General features: G+C 35.5%; 1 protein-coding gene across 2 annotated transcripts in view; it reads left to right on the forward strand.

Moving 5' to 3' along the window:
• The window catches only part of CREBBP (CREB binding protein), a 159,046-nt gene that overhangs the window by 134,253 nt on the left and 3,429 nt on the right, over nt 1-21,364 (forward strand). For both annotated transcript variants that reach the window (XM_027859678.1, XM_027859679.1), the window contains exons 22-30: nt 2,759-2,836; nt 3,212-3,279; nt 11,112-11,262; nt 11,592-11,738; nt 13,351-13,464; nt 13,979-14,144; nt 14,885-15,052; nt 19,644-19,805; nt 20,551-20,832. In XM_027859678.1, coding sequence (XP_027715479.1) covers nt 2,759-2,836; nt 3,212-3,279; nt 11,112-11,262; nt 11,592-11,738; nt 13,351-13,464; nt 13,979-14,144; nt 14,885-15,052; nt 19,644-19,805; nt 20,551-20,832 — 1,336 coding nt within the window. The remainder of the gene's footprint in view (nt 1-2,758; nt 2,837-3,211; nt 3,280-11,111; nt 11,263-11,591; nt 11,739-13,350; nt 13,465-13,978; nt 14,145-14,884; nt 15,053-19,643; nt 19,806-20,550; nt 20,833-21,364) is intronic.

A 21,364-nucleotide genomic window follows, 5' to 3' on the forward strand; every position in this document is an offset into this window, starting at 1 on the left:
ACTTTTCTCAAAGAATATATTTTTTCAATACTAATAAAGCATCTTTTAAATAGCATGGGCTAATACTAGCCCCTCACCATTAAGAAACCATTTTGTATTGGAGGCAATAATTTATGTAGCTTAAATATGTAGCTTCTATTTGAATGTGAAGTTTTACTTCAGGTAGTTTCAGGTCACAACTATTTGACAGGGTGTTCTAATGGATACTTGAGGAAGATTAACAAAAGATATCTGGTTAAGAAAGCAAAATTTTTCAAGAGAATAAGAAAAAGGATAGTTAACTTTTCCTTTTGTCATTACACAGTTTCTCAGAGCCTCCTGCCCTGTTTTCTGTGTGCGAAGTGGCAGTTGGAAATAGTCAATAGAGGAGGACTGGGAGGTTAGATGCCTCCTATCTAGTTCTTGTCCTGCCCCTGCCTTGTTTGACCTTGGCAATCCCTTTCCTTCACTTCTCTGGATCTCATCTTACTCACATATGAAATTTTAACTAAAGAGCTCTAAGACTTTTTGCAGTTATGATTATCCATAGTTCTAGGCTCCTTTTCAATAAAATTACAACCTTATGTTAGTCAAGTTGCTTTAAAAGTACTTTTATAACACATTGCAGCTTTATGATCTATTTATTAGTAGTTGGTTGCATACTTGAGAAAAGTGCTGCACAATGGCCCCTTTGCCAACGGTTTTATATTAGAAGGTGCCAGGTTCCTACATGCAATTCCATTTTCTCTCTGGAAAATTCCAATTTCCATATCTCTGCCTCTTCTCCATATTATGTAGGTGTTCACATATACCTAGAGAAGATATCCTGAAAGTCCAAGGAAGTCTGGTTATAAATTGAAACTATTTTTGTTATCAATACTAATTTGAAAGATTATACAGCCCTTTCACAGAAAAGACTGCAAAAGTGACTCTGACATAGGCAATTTTTAAAATTTGATTAAATCTCTAAAGTGCTATTGTGTTTAATCTTACACAGTAGGAATTTTCAGAATTAAAGTGCAACTTTTCAAAATTGAGCATTTTAAAATTTTGAAAGGGATCAATTCTTAACTCTAAATAGATTGTGCTGACACTGTGGAAACTATAACATAATGCCATGTGTAGTTATATACTTATTAAATGCCTTTTGATAAATACTGATAGTGTTTTCTGATAAGTAAATTTTAAAATCTCTTTAATAAAGAAACTTGCCTTTTCCAACAATCCCCAAAGTGTTATCATATCTCCTGATAGCAATAAAGTTTGCTGTATGCGAAAATATATGCAAAGCATATGCATAGACATCTCCTTAGATGAGACAGTATTACTTAGACAGGAAAGGTTTTTGTCATTGTTAGTTTCTTCCTTAGAGGAATAAATACCACATATATTTTTGATATCACTAAAGTTTGTTTTTACTTCTAAACCCTCTACTGAGAGTCTTTAATTGAGAACAGCATGGCTTAATAGAGGTAATACTATACACACATACACACACACACACACACACACACACACGCACAATTTATCTCAAAGGGTAGTTACGAGAATAGAAAATCCTTGTTAACCGTGAATTTCTTTAGAAATATAATCATGAAAATACTCATCTTAGGAAGTTCAAATTTAAAAGTTGTCTCCCTCATTTGGGGCAGCTACATGGCACAGTGGATAAGAAGTAGTGGACTTAGGAAGACTCATCTTCCTAAGTACAAATCTGGTCACAGACACTTATTAGTTGTGTGAACCTGGGCAAGTCACTTTACTCTGTTTGCCTCAGTTCCTCATCTGTGAAATGAGCTGGAGAGGGAAATGGAAAACCATTTTGGTATCTTTGCCAAGAAAACCCCAAATGAGGTCTCAAAGAGTCAGACACAAATGAAAAATAACTGAACAACAATAACGACAACTCCCTCAGTTGCTTCTTCACAGTTCTTTTGCCTTTATACCCCACAATCATAAGCCAAGAAGTTGACAATTTTGTAACTATTTAAATACCTAGAGTAGACCTTAATTTTTTGACTTGTTTAGAGGATTTTGGGGGGGGGTGCAATCAGGGTTAAGTGACTTGCCCAGGATCACACAGCTAGTAGGTGCCAAGTGTCTGGGGTCAGATTTGAACTCGGGTCCTTTTGACTCCAAGGTTGGAGCTCTGTCCACTGCACCACCTAGCTGCCCCTTTTGACCTGTTTAAATACCTCAAGTAGACATTTTCTTTTTCTCTTTATGGTATGGCTATAGTATTATTTGTTACCCCTTTCTCCCTCTTTAGAATTTTTTTTTTTGCCCTTTTTCTGAACTCCTTATCTATAATCTTTGGATTTGGTACTTTTGTTTATAAAGAACCTTAGGTTACAATTCCCTTGCAAGGTTTTATTAATCATTTTTAATCTGTGGAAGCTACTTATATATAAATAATGTTCATCTTGAAAGCATCCTAATAACAACATCCTGTAAATCATACCTATTTTTATGTTCTTTTTTGGTAACTTTTTTTTTCTTTCCACATATATGTATTTCTTTGCTGAAGAAAAACAAACTAAACATAATATTTCCATTCATTTTTAAACCCATGAATTATTAGGAGAATAAAAAGTACTGCAAGGGTCTAGTCCACCATATGTTACCTCATTGATAAATATTGATTATGTAAGATGTATTAAAAGTATGTGTAAATGATCACAGTCTTATAAATAAACAAGAGAATGAGTATAGTATCAATACAAGGACGTTGAAATAGCCATAGGAGCTTGCAAGAATATTTGTTTACTCTTTCTTCCAGCTTTGTTGATTGTAAGGAATGTGGCCGGAAGATGCATCAGATTTGCGTTCTGCACTATGATATTATTTGGCCTTCAGGGTAAGTCATTCTCATTCTTGGACTTGTATTCTGATAGGAAAGTTAATGAAAGGCTTTTCAAATTAAAAGTGGAGTCTGTTTCTGATGTTGTCAATGATGAAGACTATGTAAGTTATTCTAAATTTTATTTTCATAGTGTTTACCTCATGTAGAATTTGTTAAAGGTGCAAAGCCCCCAAAACTTTGATGCAAATTACTTTTGTAGTAACCACAAGAATTAACTTGAAGAGTTTTTAATGTTGGTTTTCAATAGTCAAGAAATATACATAGATCTGTGTAGACAATGAAATGCTTTGTAGTTTGATGCTTGGATGAATACATGTTACGCTGTATAAATGTTCTGCTAATTATACTTATTATTGATTTTATTTACAGCTTTGTCTGTGACAATTGCTTAAAGAAAACTGGTAGAACTCGCAAAGAAAACAAATTCAGTGCTAAGAGTAAGTTTGTGGAAATTTTTCTTGTCCTTTTCCGATTTATGTCTTAAAATTGTTTGGACACATTTTATTGCTGCCTAGTTTTCCCAATGTTCTTTTATGCATCTTCTTGAATGCTTTTTTTTTTTCTTTTATTCTGAGCATAACCAAAAGTTAGTTCTCTCTCAAAAGGTTACAGCACTCTTTCTAGTTAAGCATTTTTATTACAGTGCTTTTTCTTGGTTGTAATTTACCTTGCCTTCTTAGGTTGATGTTTGTTACATCTTTACATGATAACAAACATGACTTCTAGTAAGTTTTGAATGAGATTGAAGTTTTGACACGGGGGCTTGTGTAAGAAGATTCTGTGAAGGTAGCTAAAAAAGCAAATAACCAATTCCTGATGTTTCTCGGTCATTAGCATTCTATTATAAGACAGAATGTGACATGTGTTCATGATGTTTGGGGTAAGAGGTATTCATTCCGCAGATGTTATCAAGTGCCTGTGATGGAAAATGCTCTGCTGGGCACAATAGTGCTCAATCTGGAGTCAGGAATCCTTGGTTCATATTCTGTTTCATCTGCTTAGTGTCTATGTGATCATAGTCAAGTCACCTAACCTCTTAAGGCTTTTGTTTCCCCATCTGTAAAACAGAAAGATAATATATTCTGTTAACTACCTTCAAAGATTGTGAGGAAACTTTTTAGCAATACTTTAAGCTCTGTGTGAATGTGAAGAGTTTTTTATTCTATGATTAAGACACCAAAAAATGGAAATTTAAGTTCATTTATATAAAAACTTATCTTGTTTTTTTAGAAAGAGAAAATTATTATTATTAATTATTTATATACTAAATTCTTAAATGTCTTTAAGAAAGAGCAAAATTACAATCAATTTTTATTTTCTTATCTGTATTATGAGTTTTTTCACATCATACTAAAAATTTCATTAATACCAAATGTAGAGCATGGTGGGGTGGGGGACACAGCATCATGTGGTAGAAGAAAAAGAACTGGCCTATGTTCCTGGGTTTTAGACCTGACTCATCCACAAATCAGCTGTGTAGCCTTAGTTAGATTGCTGAATTTATCCACCCATTAGTTGCCTTATCTATTAAATGAGGATTTTGGACAAATGTTTGTTAAGGTCTGTTCCAAATCTAAGTCTAGACTTCTGTATATGGGGATTTGAAGTAGTTGGTAAGGCTCTTTTTTTAATAACTTAAATTTTTTTTCATAATAAAGCAAAAAATATAAAACCTGGATCTGGATTACCAAGCCTTTTTCTTTTCTCTTCCCAGTTCATATTGCTTGCATCTCTTAATGGCCAGCACCTTCGAATTAACAATTGAAGTTAGCACATTGAATTTTTTGTATAGTTTTTATTTAACCATCATTTGGAGAATTGGTTTTATTTGATTGTAACTATAGCCACTCAGTTTCAATTTGTACCATCTTTTTCTTTAGCTTAGTCCTATTGTCCTAGTGTCAATTCATGGCTATGGTGCTTGTTATACTTTTTTCAGTAATTCCTTTAGCCTCACCATTTTAATGATAGTGTTCTCAGCACCAAAATAGCAACAGCTATCCTTTATGTAGCTGAAAAATAGCTTTGTATTTTATTTAGATGTTGATAGCATTGAATCTGTGTATATTCAATTATCACCAAGTTTTTAATCTCAAACTGAGTTTGCCTTATGAACTAACACTTACTTCAGTGTATGCTCAAGAATGCAAGTAATTTTAATATCACTTTGAGCTAAAAAGGAACAGAAAGGTAAATCTCAGGAGAGGTAGGGTAAGATTATATTCTAAAACCAAATACAAGATGTCCCAAAAGCCTTGATGTAGTTTTGCCAAGTTAGTAAAGCTTTGAACTGTACCAAGGCTTTCAGGACATGTTATATAAATGAGTTTTTAATTACCCACTATATTGAGTTATTTATGACTGCTTCTTTCTAATAATGAAGATAACTAAAAATAGGCTAATAACTGGTTTTCTGTATGCTATTTGAGGTCAAGACAGACGAGAGCTAATTACATATGAAAACACTTTTAATTCTCTTTCACAAATCTGTTGTATCACCACGATCTTGGGATCATAGATTTAGAATTAGATTCCACATGGTGCAACTATTTCATTTTGCAGGTAAGATAACTGAGTCCTAGAGATATGAAATGACTTGCTCAGGATCTCAAAACTGACAGCCCTAAGATTTGAACCAAGCCCCCTGATTCCAAATCCAGGTTTTGTTTTGTTTTTACATTGCCCTTCACTGCCTCTAAAGTGTTTAGGTTAACAAGTCATATATAGCAAGTAAACTAATTTGCTTTTTATAGAGAAAGAAATAGAAAATACTCAATTAACTCCCTTTTTAAAAAATGAAGAACATGAAGTAGCTCAATAACCATGATAAGTTCTTAAAATATTTTGTTTCACTATTGTGGCTAGTTAAAGTTTAAGGGACCTGGATAGGAATAGGATTAGAAAGAGAGAGAAGGGAGGAAAAAGCATAAGAGAGGTCATTTGATTTTCTTTTTCGGTGAATATTCAACTTTACTATTACTTTGGCTTATTGGGAATATTGTTAAATTCCATTAAAATGTTGGCTGACCATTATTCTTGGTTCTTTAACTGCTTTAGTCCTAACTTTAAAGGCTCTACTGTTAATTCAATTAAACAGTCATTAAGTGCCTACCATGTCCGAAGTACTTTTCCAGGAACTAAAGATTCAACAGTAAACAAATGATTTCTGTCCTCAGAGAACTTACTAGAGCATACAGATTTGTAAATACATACTAATTTGATGTTAGGAGATGGCACTAATGCCTGGAGGGATTAAGAACAATTGCATTTGATCTGAATCTTTCCAGAAGCTAAAAATTCTGAGAGTCCAAAGGGAAGAAGAGTGTGTGTGTTAGGTGTGGAATAGCCTGTGCCAATTCACAGGTGTAAGAGATGTAATGCTACATTCTGGAATCATGACAGAGGCTAGTTTGGTTGTAGTAGACAGTGTTAAGTGAATAATGGGGTGAAATAAGGTAGACTGGAGCCAGATTTTCCAGAGTTTTGAGTTCCAAACAATGGAGTATGTAGCTAACCTGCATAAGATGATTGTGGCAGCTGTGCAAATGATAGATTGGAGAGAAGCAGAAGATTCTGAAAGTAGAAACACCAATTAGAGGGCAAGTGTCATAATTTAAACAAGAGGTGATTTGAGGCTAAACTAGGTTGGTGGCCATGTAAGTGGAGAAGGGGGAATGGGTTGAAAAAATGTTATGAAGTTAGACTTGATAACTGATTGGATATTGATGCAAGGGAGTGAAGTAAATCATGGATAACTCCAAGGTGTGACTAGATGGATTCACTCAACAAAAATAAAAATTTGGAGGAAGAGGTAGGTATAGGGAGATAAATACTAGTGTTTTAGAAATAATGAGTCTATGATTTCTATTTGACATTCACCCATCATATTAGGGAGAGGCACATGGCAGATGGTGAAAAAGGATAGTAACTCAAAAGAGAGAAATCAGGGCTAAATGTACAGTTTGGGGGAGCCATCTGCATAGAGATCATTACTGAATGTATGGAGGCCAATGAGAATACTTGAGAAGAGTATGGCAAATACAGAGGAGAATATGGCAACAATATGGTCTAGAATGAAACCTAACCCACATTTCAAAGGATTATGACTTGCAAAAGAGACCAAGAAGTAATCAGAGAGGTAAAAGGAGAAATAGGACAGAGCAGTGTCATGAAAGCTGAGGAAGGAGGTGTAGTTTATAATGTCAAAAGCCTAAGAGAGGTCAAGAATAGTGAAGACTGAGAAAATGCCTCAATTAGACTTAGTACATGGGAGGTTGTTGGTAACGTCAAAAAAGCAGTTTCAGCCTAGTGACCAGAAGGGTTTCATGGGATTGAGAAGTGAGTGGGAAGTAAGGCAGTCAAGGTAATTAGCATAAATTGCTTTCTTGAGGTTTGGCAAGGATAGCAGTTTGAGGGAATGGCATGGTCAAAATGAAGATTTGTTTTTTTAAGGATGTGAAAATACCGTGTATGTTTGTAGGCAACAGAAAAGGAACTAATAAGGAGAAATTCTTTTATGAATCAGTTTAAAATCAATATGCTTTAATTTGATGCTAGCAATACTCGTGGGTGAACATGTAAGTCTAGTTGTCTTTTTCTAAAGATTATGGAAAGGAAACACTCAGAAGTCGAGGTAATATGATCTTTCCAGGGTCTCACTTACCTTTTGGAGTCATGATCCATTCTACCAGACCACCTGGCCACTTTCGAACAGACTGATTCTGAAAAAATAGCTATATATCAGCAGACATTCTTTGGTTTTGGTTGTATAAATTTAGTTACTCTTACGTACTCTTCAGAAAGTGTTAACCAAGGAGGAATCGGGAAAAGAAAATCTTAGTTTCTTTTTGGGTTTCATACTTGGCTTGGTATTGTGGATAGCATTACTCACCTCTGATTCTAACTGATAATGCTTCTTGGGTAACTTGATAATTTTAAAAGAGACTATTTGGTATACTAAAAATGTCTATTTAACTACAGCCTAATTTTTTTGTACTACCAGTCTGGTCTCAGTAGCTGAAAGTAGAACCAATTAGGAAAATTAATTATTGCCTAGTCCAGTTTCTGATTATAGTATGTTTGTGGAAATATCTTGGCTTACATTTTGGCCTAGTGTTTGTGTGGTTCTTCTACCTGCCCACCCCCACTTCTCATTGGCTTTTTTATGAGCATAGGATAATTATATATGTGAAAAATTAAATTTAACTTTATTCAAATATGGGTAATTTTCGCAATATGTAAAAGTGATTAGGAAGAGTGTCTCTAGTCTCTCTGGGGATCATTCAAAGCCTCCAGTATGGTACTTATTATATTTAGACAATGTTGTTGCAAAAAATTCCTATTTTGCTGTAAGATTCAAGTGATAAAAGTAAAGATCTAATTGCAAAATCTCTTGAACAAGTTAAATTAAGCTCTAGAAGTTAGTCTCTATTTTTTTTTTCAATACTTTGCATTTTAAAACACATGCTCCAGGGGAGAAGCAGCTCGTTCCATTTAGCACTTGAAAGTAGATATAGGTATATAACGAGGAGTATTCACAAGAACATCATTAATACTGAACATAGCCAAACCCCACCAAATTAATATAGTACTCTTCAATAACTTGCAAAAAATCTACAGTTAGAAGGACAGCAATTATCCAAGCCAGTACTCTACCATTATTTTTCCTTAGCTTCATTGTGCTTCCCATTGCCGTCCTGGGTTTTCCTAATTTAACATTGTTGTTAAAGTACCCAGCAGTAATATTTTTGTGCTCAGTATTGTGGGTAAAGAACCGATTAATAATGTTAGGCTTGATATACCTGTTTATGGTCTTATCTTCACAAGGGAAAATATTTACCTATGCCATGTTCCAAGATCCTTCACGAGCTGTGTTGGAAATCTCTTGGTAGCAGAATTTGTACAACTGGTGTCCAAAACTTATATAGCCTTGGCTTAATGCCAAGATAGAGTAGATGGCATTTCGTTATTCAGCCTTATGATATAGCTACAGTGATGTATATATTACATAAAGGTGTAAAAAGTAGGAAATGCTGAATGTAAGAGATGTATGAAATGCAATAATTCTAAATTATAATCCTTATATAATTGTAACATAGGACATGAATTGTTTTCCCTATTATACATTTAATAATAAGTTGAAATTAAGAATTTATTTTTATTTCTTAAAATATTACTATCTGACCTGTGTATTTACTTTTTTTTTCATTTATTTATTTATTTATTTATTTTTTGCTGAAATATCGTGAGGAAATTTTATTTATTATATCAGAAATTTCTTGGTCTCTGAGTTTTTCTGTCTAAGTTTCTTAAGCTTCTTGTCACAATAATATAACACTGATGGAAAGAGAAAATTTCCAAGAAAAAAAGCTCTTCCTTAAAATTGCTGAAGTTATATTATTTATCTTTTAATTCAAGGTTAAAAAAAAAAAAAGCACAACGACAACCATACATGTGACTTGGAGCCAGATTTCATGTGTCAGTGTCATTTCTGCTGACTAGCCAAATGAGTGTGGGTTGTTTTTCTAATTATAACATTCAGAGACTAGTGAATTTCTCCAAGATTTTCCTATAAGATTTCCTTGGTCAGCTCATTTCCTTTGTATTTAATATACACTGTTTTTCTTTACAATTTTTTTTTACTGTGATAGAAGCATAACTGATCAGTTAGTATTTGATGGACTCCCTGATGTACTTAAGAACTCTGGCCTTTGAGTCAAAAAATCTAAATTTGTGTTCTAGCCTTGACTCTTAATTAACAGATATTTAATCATGGACCAGTCATTTTGCTTCTCAGATCCTTAGTTTACTTGTGTAAAGTGATGGTATACAATTTAAACTCCTTACTTACAGGGTAGTTACTAAGATAGTTATTTGTAAACAGTTAAAATAACCACATTTATGCACGAACATAAATTATTATTTCCTCAAGGAGAACTGTTAACATTGTACCACTCAATTCTGTATGCCCTATTGTTGTTCAGTCATTTTTCGGATGTATCTGATTCTTCATCAACCCTTTTGGGGTTTTCTTGGCACAGAGATACCAGAGTAGCTTGCCATTTCTTTCTCCAGCTCATTTTATAGATGAAGAAACTGAGGCTAACAGGGATAAATTATTTGCTGAGGGTCACACATCTAGTAAATGTCTGAGGCTGGATTTGAACTCAAGAAGATGAGTGTTCCTGATTCCAGGCCTTGCACTGTCCACTGTGCCACCTAGCTGGGGCTACAGCCAAGTAATCCTGTCCACACCTTCATATCAAATTTTTGGAGTTATGTCAGATATACACAGATGCTTTTTCTAATGCTTAGTATAGTGCCTGGCTTATAGCAGTGGTGTTGTTCAATTGTTCAGTCGTGTCCAACTCTTTGTGACCTCATGGACTGTAGCATACCCCTTTATCCTCCACAAATCTATCAAAGTCTGTCCAGTTTGGTGTTTGTTTTTTCCATGATACTGTCTATCCTTTCATCCTCTGTTTTCCCCTTTTCCTTTTTTCTTCAATCTTTCCCAACATCATGGTCTTTTCCATTGAGTCCCATCTATTATCCCCTCTATTTCCTAGAAAAGTGGTGTCTTAAGAACTAAGTAAGAGTGTAGGGAATTTGCCTAGTGACCAGATTTACTTCTACTTAATACTTTGACCACAACCCTGTTCTCTTATAGCCAAAGCAGCGTTCTAAATTTTCCAGAACTGTTTGTAATTGAGAACCCAACTTTGTAATCTACAAACTTCAAAGTTATGCCTTCAACTCTAGGGGAGTTATGAAAGCGGTTCTTTGGTGGCCAGTGACATACTTACCTAGGAATAAGTAAAAAGCCATCTTCTTTACTTTGATCTCAAGAATGGAATCATGTTAGCAGCAAAGAATAGTCATGACACCAAACTTATTCATTTACCCCAATGCCCTTTTCTGTCTCCCACTCCCCCCAATCCCTCCTTTTTTAAAATAGCTTTTGGTCAGCACTTTACAACTGATTTTACAACCTGTGAATGTTGATAAACTATGGTACCAAACAGGAATCCATTTTCCAGTATACAGTATCTTGTTAAACTTTTGCTATATCAGGGATGATGAAAATAATCTTCTAATAAAACTCATTCATTGAGAAGATTAATCAGTTCTTATGTCTGAACAGGTTTTGTTTGCTGCTTTCAAAGAACAGCTTGGAGTGACACGAGTGACATTCTCTTAGAAAACAGAAATATTTCCCAGCCCTTCATAATTAATTTCTCTTACCTGGTTATTTTTTTTTCTCTTCTAGGACTACAAACCACCCGATTAGGAAACCATCTGGAAGACAGAGTTAACAAATTTTTGCGGCGTCAGAATCATCCTGAAGCTGGTGAAGTTTTTGTCAGAGTGGTGGCTAGTTCAGATAAAACAGTAGAAGTCAAGCCTGGAATGAAATCAAGGTTTGTTGGTTTGTGTTGACTAGAACTTTTTTTTTTTTTTTTTATGAAAAGGGGGAGTGGTGAGAACACCCTCAAGTCTTCTTGAGTTTTCCTTTTGTCCAAAGGAAAAAAACAACCACCTTGCATGGAGTATTTTTTGGTCATTTTTCTTCATGTGCTGTTTTTTGGGAAAGCTTTTCCATTTTTTTATGTAAGATTTTAAGTTGTTCAACCCCAAAATTCTTGTGCCTCAATATTTTAATTTAATTTTAAAATATATTTATGAAGTTTTAAATGTAGGCAATCAAATTCAATGTTAGAATTCTAAAGTTTGATGTAACTTCTTACAGGTTTGTGGATTCTGGTGAAATGTCTGAATCTTTTCCTTATCGAACCAAAGCACTCTTTGCTTTTGAAGAAATTGATGGTGTGGATGTATGCTTCTTTGGAATGCATGTACAGGAATATGGCTCTGATTGCCCTCCACCCAACACAAGGTAGTCTTTCATTTCCGTTCTTGGCATTTCTTTTTTTCATTCTGACAAACTAATGTAGTAACTGCTCAAGATTATAGTGATGCAGATCAGAACAGAGTTGGAAGAAATGGAACCATAGTTTAATAAATCAGACTGTGAGCAAATAAGAATTGTAATGGGAAGTTTTAAACATAGCTTATGACTCCAATAATATTTGTACCTAGTGCCATTGCCATTTTAAGTATTTTCGTTATGACACTTGTAAATGTAGGAAGGAATGTTAAAAAATAGAAAGTGCCAGATTGTTCTTCTTTTAACACCTTTGTTTTTTCTCTTTGTTATAAAAGTGGGGTTCAGTTGGTAATAGGTACTAGAATGTTACTCATGTTTTAAACATCAGTAGAAGTCATGTGTACTGGTTTAAAACAAAAAACCAAACTGATAGACAGAGAAAGCATAAGTTACATCCCTTTTCTCCAATACGAAGATTGTTCATTTCAGTTCATCTAAGTTTAGCTACCTTTTAGTGTTACTTTTTAGGACTATTTATATTGTTCTTCTGATTCAGCTTTCTTCACATCACTTCATGCAAGTCTTCTTATTTTCTGCATAAGCATCATTTTTTATAGCACAGTAATAATTGTTCTATTTTGAATAATATTTTATTTTTTCCTCAATTAGATGTCAAAACAGTTTTTTTAAACATTTCATTTTTTTCACATTTTGAGTTCCAAATTCTCTCCTTTTGTCCCCTCTCCCTTCCCTGAGATGGTAAGCAATTTTATAAAGGTTATAAATGTGCAATCATGCAGAACATTTCCATATTAGTCATGTGAAAGAAAACACAAACCCCAAAAACATTAATAAATCATGAAAAAATCAAGTGAAAAAAACTGTATGCTTCAATCTGCATTCAGACTTCATCAGTTCATTTCTCTGGAGGTAGATAGCATTTTGCATAAGCAGTGTAATATTTCAATGTTCATATACTGTAATTTGTTGTGCTGTTTCTCACTTGATGTTGCCCATTTTTTGTTCTGATTTGTGTTATTTCAAAAAATGTTACTCTACATATCTCGTTTCTGTTATTGGATTTCCTTGGAGGTAGGATATGTCCTATAAGTTATGTCAGTGGTTCAGGGGATATGAACAGTTTAGTGACAATTCTCACATATTTACAATTTGATTTCTAAAGTAGTTGGACTAGCTTATAGCACTACCATCATTTTACTTACACACACCCACACCCACACCCACCATAACACCTCTAATGTTGACTATTTTTGTTTTTCCCTATTTTTGCCAATTTGATGGGTGTGAAGTAAACCTCAGAGTTGTTGTTATTTGTATTTCTCTTTTCATTGATGTAGAACACTTTTTCATGGTTATTTACACTTCTTCTGAAAACTTTGTTCTTATCCTTTGACTGTTTATCTATTGGAAAAATTGCATTATCTTTTCCTCCTTTCAAATTAGCTACACTCAATGATGTTGAACCTTTTTTTTTTATTAGCAAATAATAACAACTATATAAAATAACAGGAATTTCAGCATTTCCAACTTTGTCCCTAGTGTGTATGCTGACAAAAATTTTGAGGCAGACCATGAATTTAATTTAATCACTTTCTCCCAGGCGTGTGTACATATCGTATCTGGATAGTATTCATTTCTTCCGGCCCCGTTGCCTTCGGACAGCTGTTTATCATGAAATCCTAATTGGATATTTGGAATATGTGAAGAAATTGGGGTGAGTTTCATTTGAAAGAAGTATAGAAAAGTATGCAATCTTTTTTATTTTTCCTTAATGTCCATTATACTTTATTTTTTTAATAATATTGAGTGGGGGTTTTTTGGGGGGGGTAATTTGATTCTTATTTTGGGTCTAAATACTAATTTTTCTCTCCAGAGTGTCCCCTCTATTCTCCTTTGAACCATTTTTACTCAACACTTACATCATATGCATTTTATAACCCATATATACTTTAGTATATTCAAGTTGTATCTTTTAGCAATCTCTTCCTGTATCCCTCTTATTGTTATACTTTTTATGCAACAATATCTCACTCCTTTTCTAAATCTCGGATTGGTATACCCAGTTCTAAATTAAGAGCTGGGAATTTCACGAAAAGAACTGATTATAAACTTCATCTTATTTCATCCCCCTTGAGGGAAGCTATGAACTGTCTTCATATGCCCAGAGGAGAATTTTTATATTACTAAATAGATTACTCCATGTCTGTTAATGAATCTGTATCCTACAGGTATGTCACAGGACATATATGGGCCTGTCCCCCAAGTGAAGGAGATGATTATATCTTTCATTGCCACCCTCCTGATCAAAAAATCCCTAAACCTAAACGACTACAGGAATGGTACAAAAAGATGCTGGACAAGGCCTTTGCTGAGCGCATCATTCATGACTACAAGGTACTTAGTGTTAAATCACATTGCTTTTATGTAACTTTTTCCTCATGTATTATATGTGGATGAATATAATCTAATATGTAATACACTGTGCTAGATAATCTAACAACAACAACAATGGCATACATTTCATACATTTATTTAGTTCTTTATAGTATAAAAAGCACTTTGCTTACAACATTTTGAAAATGAGAAAGCTAATGCTCAGTGAGGCAAAAGACACTTGCCTGGAGTCACTTACCAAGTAGTGAGTGGTTGATGCTGGAATTCCACCTGTGATATTCTAACTCCCAACAGTGGGGTTTTTAGCACTACATCACATTGCCTCCATAGCATAGGTCTGTTTCCTTCAAAGAGATTGCAGTCTGATGAGTGATAAGACATATATACTGATAAATGTAACAAATTTGAATATAAATGCAAAGAGGAACATAAGTACATTTCAATTAGAGTAAGTTATTAAACATTTTATAAGTATAATTTACTCAAATTTTCATTTGATTTTATAAGAAAATATAGATTAAAATTTTTGATGGGAAATTACTTCTCATTGTACAATTTCTGTAGTTTGTTCACCATTGCTTTGTGTGCCAACAATTACATTGTTGTCCAGTTAACACAAAGCAACTTATCTCATTAAAACATTATTTATGATCATCAATAAATACTATCTGAATATTGGTCACTGCATTGCAAATGAAATAGTATTTAGTGGAGACAATATTATTATCTTCACTCATTAGGACATTTTCAAACAAGCAACAGAAGATAGGCTTACAAGTGCCAAGGAGCTACCATATTTTGAAGGTGATTTTTGGCCTAATGTTTTGGAAGAGAGCATTAAGGAACTTGAACAGGAAGAAGAAGAAAGAAAAAAAGAAGAGAGTACTGCAGCTAGTGAAACCACAGAGGTACGTATCCTATGATCTTAATGTTAATTGCTGGCCACTTCCAACTAGATTATTATTGGCCTTATTAAATGTTGAGTTAAGCTAAGCTTTGTAGTAGATACTCACTGAAGGTTTTTGAGCTAGAGAATGACATGAACAAAACTGCTTTAAGTGTGACTTTAATCAGCTGTGTGAAGAAAATGGGATAAAGGAGAGAGACTGGAAGTAGAGAGGTTTGTTATGGTAATCAGGCATAAGGTGCTGGAGGTCTGAACTACAGTAGGATCTGAGGGAATAGATATAATGGTGATAAAGTCAACAAAGCCTATCGACTGTTGTTTGCAAATAATTCCTGTGGGTGAATGGACCAGATTGTTGAGATACTTAAAGAGTAATCTGTTCTCCTTTCATTTTGACTTAGATCATTTTTCTTCTTAGGACAACAGTCCTTAATTGACTGCCCATTCAGTGTTAGTGGTCAGCTGCTACTGTTGTTATCCGTATAACCTCCAAATGTTTTTTAAACTCCTGTTATGTGCAGATGCCTTATGAGATATAGCATTGCACAAGATATGGTCCCTGCTTTTCAGATTAATTTTAATGGCAAAGATGAGACACAAATATAATTCAGTATATGTTGTGTCATATGAGTGGTACAAATTAAATTCTGTCAGAGTGTACAGATAAGCCATGTATCAGGAAGAACATATTATCATTAGCATTTAAGGGAAATCTTGAAATTATTTTGTTAACCAGTTATGTGTGGGTGGATGTTTCAGGTACAGAGAATGATATGAACATGGGCTTCAGAAATGATTAAGCTTGCTGCATGTTTGTTTAGAGAAGGGTCAGTGGTCCAGAGTTCAGTGATGGTAGGGCTGGAAAGGTAATTTAGGACCAGATCATGGAATCCTTACATGTGAAATTGACAGACTTTAAGTATACCTTATTCCATAGGCATTTTAGGAACCATTGAAGGTTTTTTAATAGAGAAATTTTTAGGAAGATTATATGACAGCATTGTTTGGAAGTTATTAGAAGAACCTCCAAGTTCTCCACCATGTTCTGGGAAGCTCATTTTTGGGATAACCTCATCATCCTCTAAGATCTCATCAGCCTTGATACTCCAACTCATCACTACCTTCTCACTCACTGACTGGAGTGTGGGGCCATGTGCACCAAACCTCCATTTAAAGAGAGAGTTCAGCTCAAACATCTCTTTATTTGTCACCTGGTGACACCTTCTTTGGGACTTCTCCACTATGCCCCAGCCTCTGGTACCTCTTTCTCCTTTCCATTGCTACCCTTCTGCCCTCTCTGCACTTTTCAGCTTCCTTTTCTGTTCTGTCTTTCCGTTGACGGCAGGGCTTGTCTTCCCTTTTTCTTGTATTTGTTTCCCCAGTGCATAGCACAGTGTCTGGAAGAGAGGTGCTAATAAATGTTATTGAGGCGGCTGGGTTATAAAGGGCTTTGAATGCTGAACAGAAGATTTTTGCATTTGATTTTGGAGGTGATAGGGAGTTTATTGAATAAGGGTAAGATATGGTGGGACCTGCCTTTTTTGTGGCAGGTGGTAGATAAATGGAGGATAGACTGGAGTACTTGAGGCAGGCAGACCTATCAGCAGGCTACTGCAGTAGTTAAGAAGGGAGATGATGAGACCATGTGCTAGAGTGGTGACAGTGTCAGAAGAGAGAAGCGAGCAGCATTCAAGAGAAGTTGCAATGGTGAAACCGACAGGCCTTGGCATAGACTAGAAATGGGGGGTGGTGAGAGGTAGTGAGAAGTTGAGCATGACTGCTAGGTTGTGAATTAAAGGGATAGAGAGGATAATGTCATTCTGAAAAGTAATAGGCAAGTTAGGAGGGGGGAAGTTTTAGGGAAAAAATAGTCGAGTTCCATTTTCAACATGTTAAGCATAAGATGCTGACTGGAAATTCATTGTGATATGCCAGAAAGGCAGCTGCAAATGTAAGATAGGAGGTCAGCAGAAGTACTGGAGCAGGCAAGGTAGATTTGGGTACCGTTGACATAGTGATCCATGGGAGCTGATGAGGTCACTAAGTGAAGTAGTATAGACGGAGAAGAGAAGAGAGTCCAGAACAGAACTCTAAAGGATATCTACAGTTAGAGGGTATGATCTGGAAGAGGATTCAGCAAAGGAGACAGAGAAGGAACAGTCATATAAGTAGGAGGAGAAGCAGGAGACAGTAAAGGAGAAAGAGGTACTAAAGGCTTGGGCATAGTGGAGAAGTCCCAAAGAAGGTGTCGCCAGGTTACAAATAAAGAGATGTTTGAGTTGAGCTATCTCTTTAAATGGAGGTTTGGCACACATGGCCCCACACTCCAGTCAGTGAGTGAGAAGATAGTGATGAGTTGGAATATCGAGGATGATGAGGTTATCCCAAAAATGAGCTTCCCAGAACATGGTGGAGAAGTCCCAAAATACTGTGGCCAGTTGAGACTTTTCCAGTTTTCTTATACCTTAATCTCTGCCACATATTCTTTGATCCAATGACCTTGGCCTCCTTGCTGTTCCATGAACAGGACACTCCATCTCTAGCCCTGATATTTTTTTTCATCCCTGGAATACTCAGCTTCATCTCCTCTTACTGACTTCCTGATTTTTTTTTAAGGCCCAACAAAAATCTCATTCCTCTACACCAAGCCTTTAACCCTTAATTCTAGTGCCTTTCCTCTATTATTTCCTCTTTGTCTTGTACATAGCTTGTTTGTACACATTCATTTGCTTGCTGTCTCCCACATTAAATTGTAATCTCCTTGAGTGCAGAGACTGTGTTTTGCTTCCTTTTGTATCCCCAGAGGTTAGCACAGTGCCTGGTACATAGTGGGTATTTAATAAACGTTTATTGACTGACTGAACTAGGGTAGCAATTAAGGAAACTGTAAGAAGGGATCATATCCACGTTTCCAGACTTTAATAAGATCACTCAGACTGAAATTTCTATGCTTGTTGCAATTTTATAGAATCAGAAGAATTTGAAGGATCTAATCTACCTCTCTCACTTTACAGATGAGGAGTCTGAGGCTTAGCGATCCAGAGAAATTAAGTGACTTACCCCAAATCATAAAACCAGCTAGTGACACAGCCACAGGTCTACTAGTACCGGTGTTCTTTCTTTTCATACCATAGATTTAGACTTTTTTTATCAATGAGGAACTGAGGGCCAAAAGAGATTACAGGTCGTACAAGCCAAGGTCACATAGATTACTTAGTTAACTTCACTTACTAAGTGGTAGAATCAGGATTCAAATTCAGGTCTCTAAATCAAGATTCAGCACTCTTTACATTGTATCACACTTATTGTGCCAGTTTACTGTGAATGGCCAGTTTAAGTGGTTCCTCAAAAACAATAGAGTAGATACTCAATATTTCATGTTTTGAAACTAATAGTTCTCCATTGTACACAGGAACAGCCACATTGTGTAATGACTGACTTTGATAGACTTAGCTCTTCTCAATAATACAAGGATCCGAAATAACTCTAAAAGACTCAGCATGGAAAATGCTGTCCACATTCAGAGAAAGAACTGTGGAGTCTGATTGCAGATCAAAGCATACTATTTGCTCTCTCTCTTTTTTTATTTTGTTTCTTCTTTCTTGTGATTCCTCCCATTGGTTCTAATTCTTCTTTACAACATGACTAATGTGAAAATATGTTTAATAAGAATGTTAAAAAAATAGTGAACAATAAATATAGCAAGCTCTTGACACACTAATAGTTCTGCTATAAGAAATGTTCAAATATATTTAAAGTAGCCTTGTAAAGGTTTTAACCATTTCACAAATGTTTTACTTGCTTAATCCCTTTCCAGAAGGATGTGCAAGTAAGCAAAGGGTGTAAACAGCACAATTTATTAGATTTGATGGATTTCTAGAAAAAGAGATGTATGTATAGCATACTTTTGAAACTATTTTTCAGTAATTTAGACTGGATAGAGTTGGAGTTAGGTAAAGAAAATGTTACAATGTCATTAACTGTTTAGCAGGAAGGAAGTTCTATGTATAAGTTCAGTTCTAAGTAAGCAAAGTAGGGGAAGTGTTCCAGGAGGGCTGGAGACAAAGGGGGAAAGCTCCTACTCTGTGGGTAGCTGCTCTTGGTGAGCTATGTCTGGTAGCAAATTCATGCAACAGTTCATAGAAGGAGCAACAAGGAATAAACAGAGAATGTATCATCTCTGGTTTTGTATTTTCCTACTCTTGTACCTTCAGTATCTTGTATCAACTGTTGCTGTGGTGGATGGTTTAGGGATAAACTATTAAAACAAAAAAGTTGTCATCTCCAAAGTTTAGTGGGAAAATTCCTAAATAGTCAGTATATTTTTGGGGGAAAATAAATACATAAAACTTGAAATCTTTGCCACTTAGCATTTTACTGTTCTGTTCAAACCCTTAAATACTCATTTTTTGCTTTCTTGCCAATTTTACATTCTTTGTCATCGTAATGCATGAATTCAGCCATCAGAATGGAGGAGGCTTTATGCATGTTTAGTTCCGAAAGTGTACTTAAGCAGCAGCGGACCATTGATTCCTTTCGGCTATCCCAATATGGGGAGGGACTGGTTTAACCACTTTGTGTTGTCATCCTAGGGCAGCCAGGGTGACAGCAAGAATGCCAAGAAAAAGAACAACAAGAAAACCAACAAGAATAAAAGCAGCATCAGCAGAGCAAACAAGAAGAAGCCCAGCATGCCAAATGTGTCCAATGACTTGTCTCAGAAGCTTTATGCCACCATGGAGAAACACAAAGAGGTAAAAGTTGCAAGCTCAGCTTTGAAAGGTGTATCATCCTACTGATTGTCTGCCTGCAACCAGACCCTGGTTATCTGGGTGTCACTGGCAACCAGGAGAATCTGCCTAGGCCAGGCTGTCTCATGGCAAGCGCAGAAATGTTGCAAGGCTTTGTTCTCTACTAAGATTCTGAAACTTGGGACAGGTAGGTGGCACAGTGGATAGAGCACTGGCTTTGGAATCAGGAGGACCTGAGTTCAAATGCGGCCTCAGACACACAATACTTCCTAGGTGTGTGACTCTGGACAGGTCACTTAACCCCAGTTGCCTCACTTAAAAAAAAAAAATCTGAAACTTGCATTTTGTTCCTTGGTTGTCTGATGAGAATGTGTTACTGAGAGGTCATAACACTAATTTAAACCCTCACACAAGCTTTTCAGATCAAAAGTATCCATTCACCCTGGACAAGTGTCACCAAACAGCAGTGCAGTTTATCATGGATAAAATAATTTCTTCCAAAAATTAAGTCAAATGAAAACTTGATCTTCCCTTGGTTACCTTTAAAGATGAATGTTAGATTAGTCATATTCTCTAGCACTACCTTCTTTGAAGATACTGGAGTACAGAATATTTAAATAATAATCCTTATAGCAGAGTATTGATTAAAGCTCTGTCTCATTTCTAGTCTTGAATTTCATTCTGTTCACTCTTAGGTCCTCTTTAATACTGATGTTTAACTCACATTACTACTCTCATTTAACTGTAGGTCTTCTTTGTGATTCATCTCCATGCTGGGCCTGTAATAAACACTCTGCATCCCATTGTGGACCCTGATCCGTTACTCAGCTGTGATCTAATGGATGGGCGTGATGCCTTCCTTACCCTAGCCAGAGACAAGCATTGGGAATTCTCCTCATTACGTCGATCCAAGTGGTCAACATTGTGTATGTTGGTGGAGCTACACACTCAAGGGCAAGATCGTTTTGTCTACACTTGCAATGAGTGTAAGCACCATGTAGAAACCAGGTGGCATTGTACAGTCTGTGAGGTAAGTATTAGATCTTTTTTTCCTCTCATCTGCACAGTGGTTCTTTACAAAATGGGTTGCCTTTTTGGTTTCTTGCTGCTTCCTTTCTAAACAGAACATACTTTGCTTTTGGCAGTAGTTACAATATTGGATCAAGGAGTTCAAGTCTGTGTCCAGCCACTCCAACTAAGTTTATTAAATCTGTATAATTAGGTCACTGAACTTTTGTCCAGATCAGTGTGCCACAGTTGTCTTCTGTAAAGACATCTCGTAAAGTATATTTTTAATTTGTCGGGCAATAGATTTCCTTAGAAATGCTGTTATAAGGAAGACTTTGAATATAGACACAATCTAGATTCATCATCAAAAAGATGTTTTGATAGGATGGTTGTCTGGTGTTAGTTTTTGTCATACGTTAGAGAACACAAAAATCCATTTTTCAGTTTAAATACTTGCCCTTCCAGTTTTGAGGATTGATAATAGCTTACCTAAGGGACCATCTTTTTTTCCATTCACATCATAATTACTATAGTTAGTGAAATTGGCAAATAGA

Source organism: Vombatus ursinus, unplaced genomic scaffold (assembly GCF_900497805.2).
Source record: "Vombatus ursinus unplaced genomic scaffold, bare-nosed wombat genome assembly UNPS02014171.1, whole genome shotgun sequence".
NCBI classification, from domain to species: Eukaryota; Metazoa; Chordata; class Mammalia; order Diprotodontia; family Vombatidae; genus Vombatus; species Vombatus ursinus.